The sequence below is a fragment of the Eublepharis macularius genome, chromosome 2 (assembly GCF_028583425.1).
Source record: "Eublepharis macularius isolate TG4126 chromosome 2, MPM_Emac_v1.0, whole genome shotgun sequence".
Classification (NCBI taxonomy): domain Eukaryota; kingdom Metazoa; phylum Chordata; class Lepidosauria; order Squamata; family Eublepharidae; genus Eublepharis; species Eublepharis macularius.
In genome coordinates this window covers 200,296,919-200,319,836 of record NC_072791.1, presented here as the reverse complement: position 1 = coordinate 200,319,836, position 22,918 = coordinate 200,296,919, and the positions used below count along the sequence as shown (strand labels likewise).

At 42.6% G+C, this 22,918-nt stretch overlaps 1 protein-coding gene across 3 annotated transcripts in view; it reads right to left on the bottom strand.

Moving 5' to 3' along the window:
- Positions 1-10,254: 10,254 nt before the first annotated feature.
- The window catches only part of MAP3K20 (mitogen-activated protein kinase kinase kinase 20), a 136,712-nt gene continuing 124,048 nt past the window's right edge, over positions 10,255-22,918 (bottom strand). For all 3 annotated transcript variants that reach the window (XM_054970460.1, XM_054970461.1, XM_054970462.1), the window contains exons 17-20: positions 20,425-20,541; positions 18,475-18,549; positions 17,216-17,366; positions 10,255-15,466 (exon numbers count right to left, since the gene is read on the bottom strand). In XM_054970460.1, coding sequence (XP_054826435.1) covers positions 14,757-15,466; positions 17,216-17,366; positions 18,475-18,549; positions 20,425-20,541 — 1,053 coding nt within the window. In that variant the 3' untranslated portion in view covers positions 10,255-14,756. The remainder of the gene's footprint in view (positions 15,467-17,215; positions 17,367-18,474; positions 18,550-20,424; positions 20,542-22,918) is intronic.

Here is a 22,918-nt window from a genome sequence, read left to right as displayed (position 1 = left end):
CCGACCTGCTTGCCTTCTTGACCTGCGCCCGGCCCATGCGCTCAACCACCCAGTCAAACTCAAATATTTACTATTACAAGCCTAATTCCTTTTAAGCCGAAGGTAATGCTGTTGAATTTCTTTCAAAATACAGGTATACTCTGGTTACGACTTAATAGCATTTTCATGTGCCAGTGCCCACTTAGTCATTGCAGCAGCTTGGAAGAGCAGTAAATTTCCTTTGTTATCTGGTTGGTACAAGAAGATATGGGACATATTTGTGATGGAGAAAATTCTAGATCAACAAAAGCAGATTGAGTCAGATTAATATATCTCCAATTTTGCTGAAACATGGCAACCTCTAATTGACTTTATAGCAAGAAATGAGGCAACATTCCACTTCACCCACCCCAAACAGTTCCTACTTTTATGATGTAGCTATATCGTTAACTGTAGTTCTATCCATGATTGTTAATTTAGTTGACCCATTGTTCTTTAATTACTTAGTAATTCTTGTGTATACTTTAACATTTAGTGTCTTTCAAGGTTTTGATTTCTAACTTCTGATGTTGTTTTTAAGCTGTTACAGTACAATTTTTCTCTGTTGTGATAAAATTTATTTAAAGCTGTAAAAAAAACCACACCTGGGGAGCAGCCAGCCCACTTACCTGACTGCCCAGCCTGCTGCACATAGCAAGGACTCTTATGCTTAAATTAAGAAAACCAAAGGTAAGTGCCACGACACCCGTACAGTTGTGAGAGAAAGCCATTTGGCAACCTTAGCTCCCAAACTAACTTCTTCCTTTCTGCAATGGTTTTAGTGAATATTATACGGTCCCATAGTTCCATTTAACATGGATGGTGCCTCTTTTCTGGTAGATCACTGTCTTTTTAAAAAAAATGTATTTTATTATTTTTAGAAGGTAAGAAAGAGAAAAGAGGTAGGTAAAAGAATAGATCGCTGTCTCAGTTCTGTTTATTTTGCATGTGGAAATGCAAAAATAGAAAGGCTTAACTCCCTCTCCAGGATCTCTAGAATCTAAATGAGGATGCTGCTCAATTTTGGAACCCCACTGCTTTGACTCAAATGACCCTATTTGGATCTCATTTCTCACTTATACAAACTGATCCCAGGAGGAGTTTTGCTTCGTTCTCTATTTCCTTGCCCTTAAATTTTCCTGTTAAATGCATGCAATTTTGCCTGAATAGCATACACATTTGGTAAAAGCAGAACCAAACAATTGGCAGTCATCAGGAACAACAAAAACATGAGTGAAATGGAAAGTTTCACAACATACAGACAAAATTTATCTGGAAAAGGGAATAGGCATAGAACGCTAAGGCTCCAGTGAAGTTCATACCCCACCACTTCACAACTTGCCATTTTTGACCTCTTGATAATTATTGTAGGACACAATAATTTTTTTCCAGGTATATCTTTAAACCAAAGAACTAACACTCTCCTAACTTTTAAATTAGTGGAAGAAAGGCAATCGCAGAATGAATAAGTACAGGAGCAAAAATGGAACTTTCAACAATGTACAAAGGTGGCCAGGGCCACTGAGGGGGGCTGGGGTTATGAAGTTCAGAGGACCCAAGGTAGATTGAGGGCCCGGGAAGCTTTAGTGCAGTTCTGCACCACAGTCACTAGGGGTACAGGGAAGACACAGCAGAGTTTTGACTTCGGGTCATGTTTGCTGTTAAAAACTGCTGTTTTTAGCAGCAGTTTTTTAGAAAGCTCTTCATTGCTGCAAACTTCAACAAAACTGCAACAACATGAGATGTCTCTGAGACCATCAATCAACCTGGTATGTTTTCATTCCCCCCCACCTTCGAATTCTTCTGTGTTTGCTCCCCGCCCCCATTTTTCAGTCTCATTTCTCCTTATCCCTGAGTTAAAACATACTTAATAGTAGAACAGACAACTTCTGTTCATATTATGGACGAGAGTGTCCCGTATGTTAATATTTCCCTAGAAATTATCAAATTGTAAAATTAGGCATTGTTTGGAGAGAGTGGACAGAATCTCACAACCCAGAATCATCCACTGAAGCCGAAGGGTGGGCAATTTAGCACAGACTAAAGGAAGTACTTCTTCACACGCACACAGTTAAATTGGGGAACTCGCTGCCACTGGATGTGGTGACGGTTGCCAGCTTGGAAAGCTTGTAAAGGGGAGTGGGCAAATTCATGGAGGATGAAATGGTTACTAGTTATGATGGATACCAGAGGCAGTAAGCCTTTTATTTATCAGTTGTTGTGGAGCACGGATGGGAGGATGCTATTGCAGTCAGCCTGCTTGTAGGCGTTGTAGAGGCAGCTGGTTGGCCACTGTCTAAACAGAGGCCTTGAGTCTGATCCAGCTTGGCTCTTATGTTCTTACAGTCTAAAGTAGTGAAAGCGTGATTCCCCCCCCCCCCCACACACACACACTCATACATATATTGTATATGCATTGGGATCTGTATTAATCTGTTTTAATGGTTCTAATGTGAAATGGTGAATGCCCGTTTATATCAAAGCAAACAATACTCTAGCTTTAAATGTGTGACTATAATCCATGTTTATAGTTTCAAAATACGTCTTGTTTTAGGCCTAGCAAAAACACATCTGAAGTCTGAGGTTAGAACTTAAAGCTACCCTACCCCCAAAGCTGCATTATTCATAAGACTGGCTAGGATGAATCCGAGGGGCACTGCAGGGACTAGGGGTATGTCATTTTTTTTTTTTTTGCTGAGGCACACCCCCACATAAATTACAATCAATTGATTCTCTTACATAACCTCTATTAATAAGATAATTAACTGCTTCCTTATTGAAGTGAAACAAATTGTCTCTTATATTAAAACAATTATCCATAAATTATATATTTTAATATATAATAAAAAATTATTCACTTCAAAATATTACAGTATTGAACAATTATGCCCCCAAAATGTGCTTTCCCAAAGAGTTTTACTCAGACAATAAAAATATTTTTAAAATTCTGAACAGAATTCTTCAGGAGACCCTCAAAATGGATATAGGGCTATGTACTGCGGTCTGTACCAGGGTCAGGCTGTAGTGGGATGAAAGATTGAAGTGCGAGGGGGGGGGGCGAAATACCTGAAAGCCTAGCCGCCCGGCCACGGGTTAATATGGCCCTGCCCTGCCTCCACAAAATTAGGAGTGATTTAATTACATGTTACACACTATTCAAGCAGTGGGCTGTTGTTATTATTGTATTGGTGGGATATCTGATACTTGGCCTTTTGTAAACGCGACTTTGCTACTGTGGGCATTAAGCTTCAACTGGAGCCCATTTCCTCAGATGTAAGAAGTGGATTCTGCATTGGAAGACAGGCTGTGCACTCTGAGTAATGATATAGGGAATCCTTAGGGGCTGATACAAAGAGATCAGGGGAGTTTTTAGAATCTAATAGACAGAAAAGGAGGGCATTTTGACAGGAAAAGTTCGGCTAGGAGAAGGTGAGGAAAGCTGCCCCTGCTTCTTTTTCTTTCACGGAATTATGAAGGCTTATATAGATATACCAACTATATAAATATAGAGGCTTATAAACTAATGAATGATTGAAGAAAAGAGTGAGAATTTTTTGTCTGCCTTACTGCCAGAGTTCATCCGTAGTGAACATGATTGGCAGTAAATCAGGACAGCCAATATCACATGCTGTATAATTAAGGAATTGAATAAACTGCTATAAGAGGTGAAATTCACTAGTTCAGAGAACGTTAAAAGGAGGTTAGAAAGATTAATGGAGGTGGTCAAGTCTGTGAATGGCCCTTAGCTATGATGACTAAAGAGAGCCTCCATGTTCAGAGGCAGTATACTGAATGCCAGTTTGGGGGGCAACACTGTGGAGTGGCTGTTTCCTTTATTCCCTGCCGGTAGGATTCCCAGAAGCATATGGCTGAGAAATGGAACACTGGACTGGAGACACTTCTGGTATGATCCAGAAAGCCTCTCATTTTATTCTTATGAAAGGTACAGGGCATGTAGCCCTATCCTCATTTTTACAGAGTGATTAAAAATATAATTCAGTTATCTTATTGCTTCCTCTGCCTCTTTAAGTATGCTACTCAGGCTTTTTTTCAGGAGGAACGCGGGGGAACGGAGTTCCGGCACCTCTTGAAAATACTTGGAAATAGTGCTTGAAAATAATATTATTTCAAAGAATCCCGTATGTTTCTTCCTCATTTCCCTCTTGAGAGTTCCACCACCTCTTTTCCCAGAAAAAAAAACCCCTGATGCTACTAAAGTATTAAAGTTTGTGGAGGAGGGAAAAGAGACTGCAGTTTTTCAGTGTTGGGAGAAAGGCATTTGGTGTATGCTCAGAAGTGTTTTTCTTCCAGAGTTAGCCCATACTGAAGACAAACTCGTGGGCGATGCTCTAGTGAAATCTTGGCACAAACTTATTACAGGAGTCATCATGTTCTAGAGGGGTAGCTGTGTTTGTCTATTGTGGCAAAACCAAAAAGGAATCTTGTATCGCCATAAAAAAATAAAGAGATGTAATTTCAGCTTTCATGATTAGAATGTATTTCATCATCTGTCTTCACCAACACCATCCTTTGGACCACACTTTGGATTGGAGATTCCGCCTGAACCGTGGTCTAACCATTACCTACTGAAGGCAAGGGTGAATGCAGCTAAACTGACCCTGATCATATAGGCACAGGTCAGCCATGAAGTCATTTTTATGATGGTACTAGAAGGCTAAAGCAACATACATTTATTTATCCCAAGGATGCCAGTTACACAAATCACAAAGAGAGGTGTCAGGTTGAGCAAATGGTGTTGCTTTGCCCTGCCCTCTCCTTCCTTCTTTCCCAGGGCTGGATTTGAAAAGGTGAACCACAGGTTCGTTTGATATAAAAAAGCCTATGCCCGGTTTGATGTAAAAAGGCCTATGAACCAAAGGCCAGTTTGGTATAAAAAGGCCTATGCTTTCTGCAGATACCACCCTACAACTGGGCAAAATCAACAGCTGCCTGAAAATGCACGTTCTCTGTGGTGTCCCCCCCCCCCCTTTATTCCCACTTTCTTGATTTTCCACAAACTATGTAAAACAGAATTATTCAGAAGGGCTTTTTTTTTTTTAAATCAGGTAATAGGGCTATGCTGTAAGAAATGACTCAGCAAGATCCTTTGGTAAAGAAATAGGGACTGTAGACTTTACTGAATTTTGTCTGTTGAAGTCAGGTTTCTACTGAGTAGCGTTCATGTAATTAAGTATGCCATATTTAATTACTTCTGCATTGTTTCAGCAATGTTTCATCTCTGTATTCAGATTTATGCTCATTTTCAAATTTCTGCAACTTATGCTCTATTGTATTATTCATTAAATATCCTAGCCGTTGATCATATTGACTTGCCCTGTGTAATCTTCCTTAAGTCTTAGTAAGAAAGGCAGAAAATAATGTGATAGGGATCCTATACTAATTGGCCAGCTGGGGAAAAAGGTGTGGGAACGGGCGCTCCCAGGGCGGTGCATTTGGGGCCAAAATTGGCCTGTTGCAAAGCATGCAGATGCCCCTGCACCTGTGTGATGATGTCACTTCCTGGAAGTGACCCAGTCTCCCACGACCAAGATCAAGTCTGCATCTGCTACACCCCACACTGGCTTGCAACCAGTGGTGCAATCCAGCATGCTGTCGTAGCTAGAGTGTTGGACTCAGGCCTGGAAGATCCAGGTTCAAATCCCCACTCTGCCGAGGCAGCCTGCTGGGTGACCTTGGGCTAGTCACACACTCTCAGCCTAAGTTATCTCGCAGGGTTGTTGTGAGGATTAACTAGAGGAGAGGAGAACTATGTAAGCCACTTTAAATCCCCACTGGGGAGAATGACTTGGTCCCACTTGGTCGTGGGAGACTGGGTGACATCAAGTGATGTCCTGGAAGTGACATCATCTTGTAGTAAGCGCCAGGTCCCCTTCTCCCGCCAGGAGGTTAAGGGAACCGGGCAACGCTATATTGTGAGTTTGTTTGGGGGCAGGGTTAGTAGAAATATTTTGAAGTATTTTTTAAGTTTACTTTTTGAGAGAGACTGATGTCTCACTTTATTCAATGGGGCTTATTCCCAGATAACTTGTCACCTATATGTCATTGATAGTGCACTTCAGTGGTCTAGCTAGGCCCTTGGCTGGGGAGTCTTCCTGAATCTGCTTTCTCCTGTTTTTTTGTTGGAGGGGATTGCACCATATCCTATTGCAATATGCACTGTGTAAATCATAAGTAAAATACTTTTACAAACCTGTCCCTTTATCTTTAATGTTTCTTACCTAATAAACCATTATTATTCTAACCACTGTAACATACCATCAAGTGATTTGTTTTGTTATGATATTTGTTTTGGGTCAGTGTGCCATGGAGTGCCCTAGATGGAATTTTTGTCCATGGGCCCATGGTGGTTCCCGGTAGCCCCAAAGAAAGCCAAGACAGGGTGACTTTTGGTAGTGATCCTTGGTATGAGAATTTGGCTATTACCTATGAAATGCTTGGTGGGGGGAGGGTTACGGATTAAGGACCAACATGAGGCTATTATCCCTGCTTGTTCATACCTGAGGCAGACGCATGTTCTCTGCATGCTGTTCTTGTTTCAGATGTCATCTTCCATGAAATATTTGGGGTGCCATCCTGATGAATCAATCACAAATTCACGAATGAATCACAGTATCAAAGACATTTAAAGAAAGTTTAAATATAAAACCAATGTCGCAGCTTAATGTTAGCAGATCAAAAATGATACCCAAAGGACAGACTGAATGCAAAATCATTACAACACAGGTCAATTTTTGAAAATGACATTCTTAAGATTTTTTTAATGGGTTATTTTCATATACAGTTAATTCAAGACTTGTATTATCAGGTTTAACTGTTGGTTGTGCATATGAATACAGAAATCTAACAGCCAATACCTTAAAAAGAACACATTTAAAAAGAATTGCAAAAATGAATTAAATTGATTTTTTTTAAAAACCCAAAACTGAAAACATGGTTCGTTTTCATAAAGCTCAGTATCAGCATATGCCCACATGTGCCAACAATGTCCATCTGCTCTGTACATTGGACAAACCAGCCAACCTCTACGCAAAAGAATAAATGGACACAAATCTGACATTAGAAATGGCAACGTCCAGAAACCAGTGGGAGAACACTTCAATCTACCATGACATTCCATCAAAGACTTAAAGGTCACTGTAGTTCAACAGAAACCTTTCAAAAACAAAATCCAACGGGAAGCAGCTGAATTGGAATTCATATGTAAATTTGACTCTGTCAAGCTGGGACTGAATAGGGACTATGAATGGTTATCTCATTATCAAAAGTAACTGATTTCCTCTACAGAAGCAAACTGATCTCCATATCAGAAGGAGCTGTTTGCATCTCCATATCAGAAGAAACTGTTTGCATCTACTCCGCCCTCCCCTCTCCTCCTCTATATCTGACCAGTTTCTTTTTGCCCTCCATGCATCTGACGAGGAGAACTGTGATTCTCGAAAGCTTATGCTACAATAAAATTGGTTAGTCTTAAAGGTGCTACTGGACTCTTTTTGATTTTGCTACTACAGACTAACACAGATAACTCCTCTGGATCTATCAGCTGTCAAAATATGAATATATTTAAATACAAACCATTGAAAATTCCCAATGATAATTCTGGTTCTCCCACATCTCTGTGAAGTGTTAGCTCTACTTTAAAGTTTGAGGGGTGCGAAAACTTAAAATTCATGCTGTTTATTGTAATATCCATGCCAGTTCAACCCATCTTCGAATGTAGGCTAACAAACTTGTTAGACCCAGCATATAGTTATCTGAAGTTCTTGGATACCCCAACTATACACTCTCCCTACTTCCTGAAGTAGTTTATTGAAATCCTGCATGGCAAACAACACACCTGTCCGGGGTCAGCAGCCCAGCCCCCGGACTTGCTGACAGGCAGCGGCAGGGGGCAGCCGGGAGACAGCAGTTCAACTGCTCTGTCTGGCAAACAGAGCCAGAACCTGCCTACTCCAGGGGGAAGGGGTGAAAGGCCAAAGCATCAGAAGGCTGGAGGGAGCAGGGAGAAGCCAGCTAGTCCCACCCCCCATGGGGAAGAGAGGGGGCTAAGCAGGCTAGAGGAAAAGGGCCAAGGCAGGGGGAATAGGGACCCAGCAACAGCCCAAACAGAGCCCTTACCTTCCAAGGAGGAGAAGCAGCCACTACAGCCCAGAGCCACACCCCGGCTAGAGGACAGCAGCCTGGCTCAGGAGGTGCTAGGAGCCAAGCCCCTCCAGGTGGAGCTGCCACAGGCATTCTGGGGGAGGAGATGGGTAGCCCCGCCCGGCATCAATGAGCAGGCAGCCCAGAAGCTGGCCAGGGCAGCTCCTCGCGAGCAAGGCCAGGCATGCTCAGCAGCACAGAAGCTGGCTGGGGCAGCTCCTCGTGAGCAAGGCCAGGCATGCTCAGCAGCACAGAAGCCAGCTGGGGCAGCTCCTCGTGAGCAAGGCCAAGGAGACCTCAGCTGGGGATGGCTCACATTCAACCCCACCCTGCCAGCAAGGCAAGGAAGCCAAGAAGGGGTTAGTGGTAGGAGGGAAACGCCTGAGGGAAGGCACAGCTGGGCCAAGTCAGGAGAGGGAACAAGCCTAGAAGGAGGGCGGGGCGGGGAAAGGAAGCCCTATATAAGGTGGCTAGGAAGAGCTCTGAGGTGGTGGGTGTGAGTAAGGAGTGATGGTGTGGAGTGAGAGCAGAGCAGTGTGAGAGTGGAGGCTTGGAGGAGAGTTCTGGGAGGAGGAGATGATGGAGGACGCAGAGGGTAAGCAGGCCAGGTTGAGCAGGCCAGCGAATGGATTGAGAGGGAGTCAGGGTGATGTATACTGCCCCTCCTTCCACAGAGCAGGGTCCTGCAGTATCCCTGGTGCCCCTCTGATGTCAGGGCCGGCCCAGCTGGGGCCCCACCCAGCAGCGGCAGCGACAAGCCCTGACAACACCCACTTATCAGAACATCAAACTATCTGACAATATTTCCTGTTTCCCAATATCTTTGAATCAGTAAGCATGTACAGCATCCATTTTCAATTTTTTGAAAACTTGGATATCGTAAAGCATTTGGTTTAAGTGACTTTTATTAGAATCCTTGTCAGTTCATCATACATGAGTCCTACATAACTCCAGGGACTCAGAGAAAATTGATTTGAACTGTTCACCTTTGGCAGTTGGGCAGAAAAGACGCACAGCACAAATATATAAAACGTACTTTGATTTTCCTCCAAAATACTCCTTTGTCTTCATGCAGAATGCCTACATTCTCCTCCAAGGTTTTATTGCCCCCCTCCCCTTTGCAAACAGTAAGAGCAACAACGTATCTTTAATTACCTGATCATAAAATATTAATAATTAGGAGGACAAACCATCTTTCACAAGTGGGAGTTTTAAAAAACAACCAAATTCAAATGGCTGTCTTCTGAAACACAATCTAGTATTCTTGGGAATGGATTTATAAAGCACATCAGCGTTGGTTTCCTTCTCTGGAGCATCAATGGAGTCAGAGAGAAGAATTGTTCTAAGTAGCGCCACGTCTAGAGGTCATTGTTTTGAGTGATTTCTCACAGGGGGAAAGAGAAGAACAAAGTGTGTTTGAGCAACTTTGCCTCATTAAATCAGCTCAGCGAGTTGCTGGATAATGGTCAGTGGCTGGTGGTTTTGATGTCTGCCCACGCAGGGGTACCCTACAAGTGTGCCTGTCAGCAGTTGTCAAAAAGGCCAGTTGCACTGGGAATGGGTCACAAGGAGATAAAATAAAAGCAACAAGTTTTGGGGAGAGGCACAATATTGTGAATACAAATTAGCAGAGCTGAATGCAACAGTTCCTTGAGGAGGAAAAAAAAGCATTTTTAAGGATAATATTCAGCTATAGGGGAATGGGGAGCACCTAATACATTCTTTTAAAAACCCCAAACCACACATCTAGAAATTAAGATATTTAAGCATGCCCCAAGTTCATTACGATATTTCAGCAACAGTTGTATGACAGCACAGCAGTGCATGTTCGGACTCAAGTTTAATCATCAGCTTGCAGTGTTTTGTGACTGAATGCTGCTGTTACATTTAATAGCACATCAGAGTTAAATCATATGTCAGCCTCTGCCTGTAAATCTGTTCTCCAGGTCAAGCTCTGCTCCTGTCCCTAATTGCCCCAGCTCACAGACATTATTGGAAATAAGCCATTTTGACAAGACGGTGTACAGCCTTTGACAGTATCGCAAGCAGGAGAAGCTAGACATGTCAGATCAGATTTATTGTACACAGCCATTAGCCTTTACACATAAAACATATTTGGGGCATTAAAACATTTAAAACATATTTACAAACAGACAAGATTAAATTCTAAAACCTCAGGTCACATTCAACTTCAGTTAGAAACATTCTTACCTAGCTGCTAAAGTAAAAAGGGCCATTCTATAGGAAACAGCATTAGAAAGCATAAAAACTGAGAAAATAGATATGGTTCTTTCTTCTGTATTTAAATTCTTGAAAGCACCAGATCACGATGCTTTGTATGTCAATATATAATAACAACAATAATAATAACATTCGATTTATATACTGCCCTTCAGGACTACTTAACACCCACTTAGAGCGGTTTATATAGTATGTTATTATTCTGCCCACAACAAACACCCTGTGAGGTGAGTGAGGCTGAGAGAGCTCCTAGAAGCTGTGACTGACCCAAGGTCACCCAGCTGGCTTCAAGTGGAGGAGTGGGGAATCAAACCTGGTTTTCCAGATTAGAGTCCTGCACTCTTAACCACTACACCAAACTGGCTCTCATTAAAGAGACACCCAATACATTTTGGCTTGATCCATTTTGTGGAAATAATCAGCAATGAAGAATCTTAGTAGTATTTCATTGTTCATCACAGAAAGGGAGAGAATTATTAGTGAGTGACAGTCGAGGTGGTCATGGACCAGTCCAGGCTCAGTGATAGCGAGGGCTCTTCAGGAGAAGAGGATCCTCATGTAGCCAGTTTTGACTCAGAAGAGAAGCTGTAGGGTGATCAGAGTTCACAGCCAGCAGCTGGGGCAGACCCATTGACACCTCACTGGCTGAGCTTCACCTAAGGTGAAGCTCAGCCAGTCATTTCCAACCCTCCAGGATCACCCACACCCTTACTGCACCGCAGATGAAGGTGAAGAATAGAGCAGGAAGAATAGAGCTACAGGAAAGATGAGACAGTGCAAGCCTCCTGGCCCGGCACCAGCTACTTGCTGCTGATGACAGCTGTCATAAGCAGCAGGTAACTGCAGGCTAGCCCCCAAGCAGCTGGCTGGAAAAGTGATCCCTCAGCACAGGGCTATAAAAACCAACCACAAGGAACTGTTGGATGTGGAAGCAACAAGTCAGAATCTCCCCGTCACTGCAACCACTACATTGGACTCTACCTTCTTTCCTGTGAGTCTTCTGACTGTTCCTTGACTCAGCCTACATCATGCCCTTGGATCTACTGGTGACTGACCTTCAGACCTCCATACCTTGCTATTCAGTCCTACCTTCAGACTAGGCTACTAACGGCTTTTGGCTTTGTGCCCTGACCTTGGGATGGACTTTGAGCACCCTACTTGGACTTGTACCCAGGTGTGCTTCACTCCCCATCCTGACAGCGCTGTCAGACACCCAGGCCCGGCCTAGGACACCCACCTTCCTCACTTGAGCACACCTGAGGAACCTATGAAAAAATGGAGTCCCTATCAGTCTGAGACCCTGGAGACCTTGCTGCCCATCAGGGTAGAAAATACTGATCTCTATAGGCTCGTGTGTTCATGTGGCTTCAGACTAAATACATCACTTATGAGACATTCCTTCATACAGAAAACAAGACATCAAGGAGAAAGGTTCTAGCTTAGCCTATTTATTGACATATCAGTCACCTACATACAGGGACCCCCACCCCAGTCCTACAAGTCAGAACTGTAACTTGAAGTGGTTTAGCCCACATACTTCAATGAGAACTAGACCATAACCACACAGGTAGAGACTACCAGGTGCAGAGGAGGACAGGAACCTTGTATCGTAAATAGTGGTTAAAAAGAAGGAATATATCAAATGCGGCATTTCTCACCCTTGCAACCGCAACACATGACATCTTCTGCAATTTGCTATTAAGCATAACAATTAGCCATTGTTATCTTTCATTAACTGTATCACCCTACGTGTCCACCGAAAACAATACTGTAGATGTGATCAGGTCTTTGTCAATTTTCACTTAAGACACAATGAAAGCATTTTGGATAGTTAATAGGAAGAGTTCTTCATAAATTGTACTTTTAAAAATCTATTCAAAAAGAATCGTCTATTTAAACTGTATCTTCCATTTTATAATTCTCTTCCATTCTCCTCCAAATAGAATTATTTTAAAGCTTCTTTCTTGACCCCCATTTTTGTTTCTTTTTACGGAACTCTTGTTATTTTCGCAAACGATTCCAGCACACGATGAAGATTTCTAGCCAGCCATTTTCGCATGAATGTTCAGTTTTAATAAGTGTGATCAATACCATCAGTCCCCCTTTAAATGCTAATGAATGCTTTAACAGAGCAGATGTGGACACACAAGTATAGTGCAGATTAAAATTAGGCACAGAATTCAGTTGGCGACAAAGAGCAGAGGAATCTATTTGGACATCTTGATAATCAACGATAGCACGCTTCACAAACCCTCACGACGGCCACAGTATCTCAGGGAGAGCTTGGACCATGCTCAGTCCGCATGGTCTCCATCCATTAGATGGAGGAACCTGTTTTGTTCATGAAAATGCTCTGAACAACATTGTGACAAATGAATTTCCATTTTCATAAGTCTCAGGTAAGTCTTATTACATTTCGATCTATGTGCCGGACAGAGGTTATACAGTCTTAAAGTGGTACAATGAATTGTACAGACACGGGGTGGGAGTGCTCTTTTAAAGATACTTCTCTGTATAAACCATTCCCTGCCATTAAAAATCTTGCACCTCGAGGTTAGAGCCCTGCTTCCTTCCTGCTGTTTTCTACTTTGGGGGTGGTGGTGGTGTTGAGGCTCTTTTTATAGAACTTGAAAAATATGATTCTCCACCTGCATTTAAGAGTGTTATAATCTGTTCTACCAAGACACATGTTTCTGCCACCTTATTACCACTTGATTCTGTGGAATATACGGATTAGACCTATGCCTTGTTTATGCATAGGGTAGCCAGGTCTTCCCGGCAGCAGCCCCGAAACACCCCCCCCCCTCACTTTATAGGATGGCAGGGAGAAATGAGCCAAAAATCATTGTCAACTTGATGGCACTCCCGTGTTCCCACCCTAGGTTCCCGCAGGCCTGCAACCCTATTTATGCATGTCAAAGATTGAGGTGGTAGAATGCAACGTACAGTAAATGGTTTCTAGCTTTGAATGTTCCTTCACAGATAAAACTCCACGTAAGTAGAAAATGGCCACAGTAGGGATGCTGCTTCTGTTGGGCTGGCTTTCTATTTGCAGGAAGTTTCTAAACACAGCAGAGTAGCATTCCAGAATGTGAATCTCCATGATCCCCCATCTGCTGTCTGAAGTGGTATAACCCATTCTACTGCCTCAGCATTCTACATTCTCTTGCATACATAAATCTAGCCCCAGTTTTTATAGCTGTTCATGTGGAAAGCTGAATCCATAAAATCCCAAAGTTTTCTGTTTGCCAGCTCTCCTAACATGCAGGGAAAGCTGGAAGGGCTTTCTCCCTCTCCTTTGCCTGCCATTCCAAGAAAAGAGTCCCAGGCAGTTAAAGGGAGCAAGGATGGAAGTCCTCCTTGTCATATTGATTTAGTCTAGGCCGTTTTCATTGCAGTTTTAATCTTGCCATGTTTATGGGGAGAAGGAAAAGAAGCAAAGATTTGTAATTTGGGAATTGATAGTTCCTTCCCCCGTAAACACTATTTATTTATTTACTTTATTTATAATCCACTTTTCTCACTGAGAAATTGTATCCTTTTCATGAGGGAAGGGCCAATGTTTTGCCTTTATTGCAATTGTATAAAAACATTAATAGTAATAGTTGTAGTAGTAGTAGTAGTAGTAGTAGTGTGTCTTTATTACCAGAAGACTAAAAGACAAAATATTCACAGTATCCCTAAAATACAATTAATAAAATGCGTGTAATAAGTCAATAAATATCACTCCCAAAGAGTTCTAATGGAGAAAATTTCAATCACTATTATTTTCTTAACTTCCTGTAGACATATTTCTTTATTTTCTAATCAGAGGAATGTTAACTGGAAACGTGTAGGCTTGTAACTTTAAGGTGGGGGAAACATGGAATGTCCTCATCGTAGAAGAGCAGCCAAGAGCAGAGAATAAGAAGGGAAAGAAGAAGAGAAGCAGATAAGATACCTTACTGGGAGTTGCACAGGAAGAAAAGAAGACCCCAACCTATCACATTTTCTCCCTCAGTCATGTAGGTCAAGCAGTTCCTTTGTGTGTCAGCACAGCAGTGAGCACAAGTTTAAAAAACTGTGAGACACAGTTGATTATGGAATTAGATGTGAAAGTGATGCACACTTGAACAGCACCAGACAAACAGCAAAGAAAGCTTCCTTCTAGTATGATGAAATAATTGGAATAAGTCCATCTTACTTGCCAGAAGCTGGTTCTGTACTGACAGGAACCCCCACACCATATGCTGTATACTGCAAAAGTAGTGGGACACACATCTGATGAAGAGAACTGTGATTCTCGAAAGCTTATGCTACAGTAAAGTTGGTTTCTTTGTAGAATCTAAATTTTCTACTCAATTTCCATCTGTTTGGAAATCATTGGAACGTTTTTTGCCTCTACCCATCCCTTTCGATTTCTCTTTATTTTGTTTGCCCCCAATAGAGTTCCGTGAAGATTTCTTTGAATAATCAACTTTTGTCCAGCCCCCTTCAGTAACTTTACTTTCTTCTTCTACTTTGAGTACGCTTTCAGTTTTCAAGGGCATCCCTGGTATAGACCTGGGTGGTTGTTCATAAGGTGCATGCTTTTTATGGTCATGTGACCTTGATGGATATTGACTGGGACTGAATGTTGACTGCGAAGTCCTATAAAACTTGTCACTGTTCCTTGCCTGAGTTCCTGCTGGATTTCTTATGAAACGTCTTCCACTTGTGGAGACACTACGAGGTGCACTACTGTGGTAGTTATTCCTATTTCTAGGTTTGGACCTGTTTCTTTCTGAAGGGCTGTCTGAAGCCGTACTGGATGTACTACTTCCCTTGGAATTCAAATGCAAAGATGATAGATATGGCGTTGGAGATGAGCTTCTTGACTGGTTGAGGGAGGTAATCTGATAGTTTACGGGAACGTGGGTCCGTCTCACGGCAGCAGCATAGGTGTCTTGATTCTCAAGGTACGGCAAATGCATTAAGTTGTTGGGACTGTGAGGGCGAGAATGTTGGAGAGAAGGGCTACTTGTCACCTTAAGCATCCTTAGCGAGGTCATCAACTGACAGTCAATGCCTGAATAAAAAAAAACAAGGGGGAGAATCAGCTTCAAATTCCAGATAATGGGCATTACTCTAAAATAACCATTAATATTATGAACATAGCAACATATGCTGTCTGGATTCTGAGATCTGGGTCGTTTCCACACTACTCACCTTCTTCTGGAACAGGGCGCAACATCATGAAAAAACCGTGGAAGATAGCATCTTCTTGCGCGAGTTTTGTGTGACATCGCGCAAAACTCACGCGAGAAGATGCTATCTTCTGCGTTCTTTTCGTGATGTTGCTCCCTGTTCCGGAAAAAGGTGAGTAGTGTGGAAACGGCAGATCTCCTAAGACTTCCCTCCCTTTTACTTCAGTGCAGCTGCATGGGAATGCCAATCAGGTTGGGAAGGAGTGTCAGAAGAGTCTAAGTCTTTCCTCCAAATCCATATGCCTGTATTTATTTCTCCACCAGAGCTAATGGCACCTTACATCAACATAATGGCATAGAGAAAGGGCAAAACAACCTCTTCCTCATCATCTCTTCTTCAGTCAAAACCGGAACTCCCTACAGCTGTTTGGAAGTAAAAGTAAGAACATTCAGAGATCCTGGTATGGATCTCCCACTTTACCTTTAGTTTGACCTATGAAGCATGGAGTTTTAAGAATGATTAAGGCTGAAGTCCTGTTCATGGGTGGAAGTACTATAGAATAAAGTGGAATGAGTACATAGCATAGGGCTGTGAGTATAGAATGATGAGATGTTTTTCGCCCTTTCGCCCCTGTTGGAAAATACCCTGATGTGATATAGCATTCAAGTATTACTTTTAACCTATCATCAATTGACCGATAAATGGAATGTCAGAGAAATCCTTTCAGGCCATCCAGTGGCAGCCAGTTCGGTGTACCATTCAGCATGTCTGACTAGGATTTGTGGGAGATACAAGTTCAAATCTCCACTCAGCCTTGAAAACACTAACAATGCAGAATCACGCCTTTCTAAGCCAAGAGATTTAGAAGGGTGTAACTGCTTACACCTTGGGCCCATCATCCTTTCTAGGCCTAGATTACCTCATAAAGTTGCTGTGAGGACAACATTGGAGTGGGGGGACACTGCCCTGTACTCCTTAAAGGACGTGTAGAACAAAATGGATAAATAAGAGAGATCCACTGTTTCCCCAATGAAAATTGTTGCCATCTGTGGTAAGTTTTAAAATACCTTGTACAATCCTGATTTAATTATCCATTATGATGGTATTTCTGTAACCTTGGTAGACTATTTCATGAAGACTGCTTGGACAACTGCATTAGATGATTTTGGTAAATCTCTGGCATCGTTCAGGTACAGTCATAAATGACAGTTTGACATAACAAGAAAGAGCCTAAGAAATCCTCACACACCCTCTCCCTATGCCTCCCCTAGCACACAGTGCAAGAATTTTGCTTTCATGAAATCACATGCTAATAACTATGGTTTGCTCTGTTCTCTAAAAGAACAAGATGGGTAGCTGTGTTAGTCTCTCTGTAGCAGTAGAAAAGAGCAAGAGTCCAGTAGCACCTATAAGACTAACAATTTGTTAGCCTTTTCTACTGCTAAAAGAAGAAGAATTTCAAACTAGAACTAAGTTAGAGTCTGGAATACTGTTTAGGAGGGAACAGAGTTAATCATACCCCAAACTATAGTTTGCTCAGAAAGTCTTCCATTAGGTCACAGCATGGGGGGAGGAGGCGGCTGAGGGAGCCTTTACCCTCCCACTTGGGGCCCTTGTAGCTTCAACTTACTAGAATTGGATCTGCTCCGAGGATTGACTTCTGAATTTGGGAGTGATGTCTGGATTTTGAGCTGTATCGACTTCACCTCATCCTGAAGTTTCATTTTGCACCACTGCACCGGTTGGATATGTCTGGTAGATTTTGGAGTTTTGACATCATTCTGTTCACGACAGAAAAAACCAAGATGTCTTTCCAGGGTGGTGGGGAGGGAACACACACAATACAACCAATCAGGCAATATTTGTCCAGATGTTGAACTTTCAGCTGTGAACTGATGGTACCATAAATCTGACATGCTGGGTTTGTTTGATACTATCTTCCAACCCCATATCAAAGATTGTTCAGTTGTGTAACCAATCTGATGGCAAATTATGCTCTTTCCATTTCTTCTCAAGCCAGTGTCCTATATAATGGCAAGATTTTAATGGCTGGCTTTTAACAAAAAAAAATCATTTAGTAATTATGAGATCATGTGGTGCATCAAGTAAATAATCTTTCCTTCTGGAAGAGACAGGGCATTAAGAAGGTATTGTTACTGGGTTTCCCTTATGGTAGCTTACCTACAGTGGCAGCTATTTAATCCTGCTGTCAAGCTCTGATTCCTGTGAGGAGCTACAGTCTGAAAGGAACCTAGGGTTATTCTTCCTGTTAACAGAAAGCCACTGTTCTTCACTTCTGAGGCAAGCAGGCAAGGTCCAGAATTTTCCTATATCGCTTTCTCACTGCTTGAATCCATGCCATGGGACAGCACTAAAATTTCAATTACTAGCCTCAGTGTGAAATATCCTATTGGTCTTTATGAAACACTTTTTTGTAAGCATCCAAAAACGTACAAAGGCTAATTTCCAGCCTATTATACATAGCTAAATTGCTTCTAGATTTTATTTTATGTTTTCTTTCTCACCCTTTCCCTTCTCCTGTTGTTCGTCTGCTCTGCTAATTAGCGCTTCACCGAAAAGGCAAGAAAGAAAGATGGTCTCTTCAACAAACACCACCTACACCAACCATTACTCAAAGAAAAGAGTACAATTTGTGTGTGCGTCCGTGTGTGCATGTGGGTGTGTGACTTAAAGGACTTTTTCTAGCTATGAGTCTGGGCATGGTTTCTGAAGACAACATTCTGATTGGTATCAGAAGTTCATAGTTTAAAATTAATTGAAGTGTTTGGTCTTTACTACAGTGGGTAAAAGAAGTTAAGGAATGCCAATTCCTCATTATGAAACTGTACTGACAGATGGGGGGGGGTTGCTTGTTCTTCCAGCACTTACCTCATAAGTAACGATACATTCTACCATCTGATCTTCAACTATTCCTACAATCCATTTTTCCATTACAAATGGTGGCTGCAAGAAAATGACATTGCACTCATGGGTTTCAATAATTCGTCACCAGTTCTTCATTTTGCTTCCTCTAAGGCTGTTCCCACACAAAGATTTTTCCTCACATGGGAGGCAGGAAGCCCCCAAATCAAATGAGAAGATCTACACAATGTGGTGCTCATACTGACCGGGGCCGTTTCCAGACAGCTTACCTGCACCCGGGACATCGCGCCACATTTCGGATCGTGCCGGGGAAAAGTGAAATATCGTGTTTTCTCGCACAAGTTTTGCGCGACGTCACACAAAACTCACGTGAGAAAATGCGGTATTTCGCGTTTTCCCCGGCACGATCCGAAACGTGGCGCGATGTCCCGGGTGCAGGTAAGCCGTCTGGAAACGGCCCAGGATTCGTAGGCTTCCCCTTTAAACCAAACCTCCTTTGGTCCTAGTTTATAAAGGGGGACTCTAGGATGGCTGTAGGTGAAGCATCAATCTGGACGCCCACAGCCAGTATGAGGAGGGGGGTAGGACTAACTCTACCTTCAAAATGGGTAGAGCTAAGCTCGGCAACCCCCCTCCCATTTCAGCCCTCCAAAGGGCCTTTATCTTTCTAAGTCATAGCACACTGGTTGGGAAAGGAAAAGAGAGGGAGAAGGGTTGATTTGTGGGCCATGGGGTTCCCCCCAGACTCTGGCCAGACTTATTTCTACTTCTACATATAGTTTTTGCAACATAACTACAGCGATGTATGTGCCTTCAGCCATTTTTTATCCAGGTATTGAAAGTGATTATTGACACACCTCGTGAATCTCCTTTGAACTACACACTTCAAGTTATCAGGCTCTGCCTGCTGTCAGAGAGATGAGGAGAATCTTCTCGTCCCTCTGACAGCGGGCAGAAGCAGCCCCGTGGTGGCCCTGGCTTTGCCTGCTGTCTGAGGGACCAGGGGAGTCTCTCCTCGTCCCTCTGACAGTGGGCAGAAGCGACCCCGTGGTGGCACCAGTTCTGTTTGCTGTCAGAGAGACCGGGGAGTATCTCCTCATTCCTCTGACAGCAGGCAGATGCGGCCCCGTGGCAGCACCGTCTCTGCCCGCTGTCAGAGGGATGAGGAGATTCTCCTCATCCCTCTGACAGCAGGCAGAAGCGGCCCCGCAGCAGCATCGTCTCTGCCCGCTGTCAGAGGGACCAGGGGAGTCTCTCCTCATCCCTCTGACAGCAGGCAGAAGCAGCCCCGAGGTGGCACCGGCTCTGCCCGCTGTCAGAGGGACAAGGCGAGCCAGCAGCAGCAGCCTTGCGGTGCTGGGGTGGGGCAGGGGGCTGGGGGTTGTGCGGTGTTTAAAGGGCCCTGCCCCTTGCACATGGCAGGAAAGGGCCCTTTAAACTATCAGCTGGCAGGCGGCAAGGGAGAATCCCCCCCTGCCAGCTGATAAAGGGTTCTTTAAAGGGCCACGAACATGAACACCAAACATGTTCGTTAAGGGGACATATTCGGTTCTGTTAGTTGTTCGTGGATGACAACGAACAGGGTGTTCGGAATTTTTTTCCCATTCGTGCCCATGTCTAGTCGTGGGAACTGCATAGACAAAAGCCTTGTGAGATGAGGGCAGTAATGTTGGATCTGTGGATATGTGCCCTAGCATAGTGAAGGTGGATATCCCTCACGCAATAGTAAAGAGGAGGGGAATTGGGGGAGATTGAGCAAATCATTTGGTGGGATTCAACCCAGTATCTAATATGATACCAATGTACAATATCCTCCCCTGCATTGGTGAGAGAGATGTTTCAAAACTGTTCATAGAATGCATTTTATAGATATATAAGATGCATTTTTTGCTGTGATCCTTTAAAGGTTTTGTTTCAGATCTGGGAAATTACAAAAGCATATAAATGTAACCTTACCTTTGACATCTTTAAAATCTCTGTGTCAGGTAAGTTAGTGTTGAATGTCACATCTTTTATGTATGTTATTGCAACATCATCTCCATCCATCTCCATGTACATTTTCCATTTACTGTCCTAATATTAAAAAAAAAATACAAACTTTCAGAACTCGAAATCCTTCTTCCTTTCTCAGGCAAAACCTGCATATGTTAATAATTTTATCTCTTTTAGGAACAATAATAATTGTATCTCTTTTACAATTCATTTGATTGTTAAATACTTCTTATTTACTGACGTATGTGGTTTTTCAAACTGTTGCTTGGGGAACATGAGTGTTCAGAATTGCATTTTAGAAGTCACCGAGACCACTGTTAAAATGACAGAAGAGAACAGCGAAAAGCCAGAAGTTTCTTTGAACTTTGTGCCACCTGATGATGAGGCAAATCACTTTTCAGTTTGACTTCTAAAATGTATACTGAAAAGTAGCTTGCCTCTTCTGCAGACACAGTGGAATCTTTAAAAATACTCCAGGGTTAATTGTTCCTTCTTGTGCACATTTGATGTTTCCCACCATTTGCAGCCACAAAAACAAATGTCGGAGCCGAGTTTGGCTTTGAAATATCCTCCCTTGTAGTGGCTGTAATAAAATGTGGGAGCGGGGAACAAGCGTATCTCAGAAGAATACAAGAACCATTGGCCTTTATCAAAAGTCCTCAGAATGACATGTGTTCTGATATGGAATCCATTTTCCTGAATGGATCAGAAAGTACATTTAAACCAAGCATGTTCTAACAGGCCACTGATATCTCTGAAGCAAGTACATCAAGGATTTTTTCATAAGCAAACCATTTATATTTACAGAACAACAGAAGTAAACATAAGTAGCACATATGCATAACTTCAGATAGTTTTTCAACTCTCTCTCACACACACATACACACATATACACATTCTCTCTCCCTCTTATCTCATACATAGAATCATGTATCTCTCCGAGGAGCTTATCGCAACATATATGAGCGTTATCTTTATCTTCATTGAACAACTCCGTGAGGACATGATTGGTCCCGCTAGCCCAACAATGCCCACCATAGCAAAAAATGGACTGCCAATACACATGATGATAAGGATATTTGGGATAAAACTTTACTATAATTATAAATTTAGAAAATAGTATATTGGTATACTCAATCCAACAACTAGTACTCTGGTTGGTACATAGCAAAATGTTATTTTAAACACTGGTATACTGTTGTTCCTAAACCAAAACAACAGTGTGCAGAAAATAAAATATTTAAAATCACATACAATATGAACCCAGAACTATGTATATTTCAGTGGGTTTTTTAATCCCCAAAATGATGGCCAACCTATCCAGGGAGAAAGCAATCTTATTCTGAACCACAGAAGCAAAAAAGTTTTCTGGCACTTCAAAGACTTATTGTGGCATACATGTTTATGGATTAAAACCCACTTCAACAGATGGGTAAAGTGTATTCTCAGTTGATTATATATATTTATATATACACTGCCATAGAGAAGTATGATTTGTGACATCTTTGTGCAAAACTCAAAGGTAACAACTAGAGATGGGCACGAACCAAAATACGAACCAAAGTTCAGCAAAAACTGGCAGTTCATGTTGCTCATTTTTCGGTCTGTCACTGCAGACACCCTGGTGCCAATCAATCAGTTTCCTAGGCAATGGGGGTTGGGCTTTCTGCAGACCTTCTGCTGACCCAGAAGTGACCTTCTGCTGACCCGGAAGTGGTGCTTTGCTGACCTGGAAGTGACGTTTTCACAAACCAAACGAGCCAGTTCATGAATTGGGGCAGGTTCATGAAAGTTCGTGGATCGTGAAACACGACGAACCACGAACCTCATGATTCATTTCCCCCCCCCCCCGAGCGTGCCCATCTCTAGTAACAGCTTCACAAATTCACAACTGCAGTAATTGGTACTGACACCACTCACCTAGCTTTACATCTGTATTGGCTGAGGAACCTTTTGTCTTAATTTAGACCAAACAGGGAAAGCTTAATTGTTTTCAGCTGGGTAAAGTTCTCTCACTCATTACAAGCATTACATTAGAATGGCAAGTTAGGAAGATTGGGTTATGCCAGTGACTGCGATAGTGAACAGGCATCCTAAGAAATTTGTCCAGTGGACAAACTTTGTTTTGCAATCCTTGAGTGATCACCATGACCTAATTGTGAACTGAGTCTCAGATGACTTCATCTTGTCTTTGTTGTCCACCATTCAACCTGAGCATCAAGCCGGGCAGCTTTACAGCTGCACATTAGCCATTTCAGGTCTTTGTGTCTTCTGCCTGCCTTTGTGCCTCTATGCAGAAGCCTCTTCCATCTGTGCATACCTGCACAGGTATGACTACTGAAGTCATGCCTTGACTGTGGATGAGATTGCTGTGGCTTTCCCCCTCCATTTTGTTTTCATTCTGAGGGCATGTGATGGCAGCCAATCATAACTGCTCTTACTTGTGATGTAATCAGTT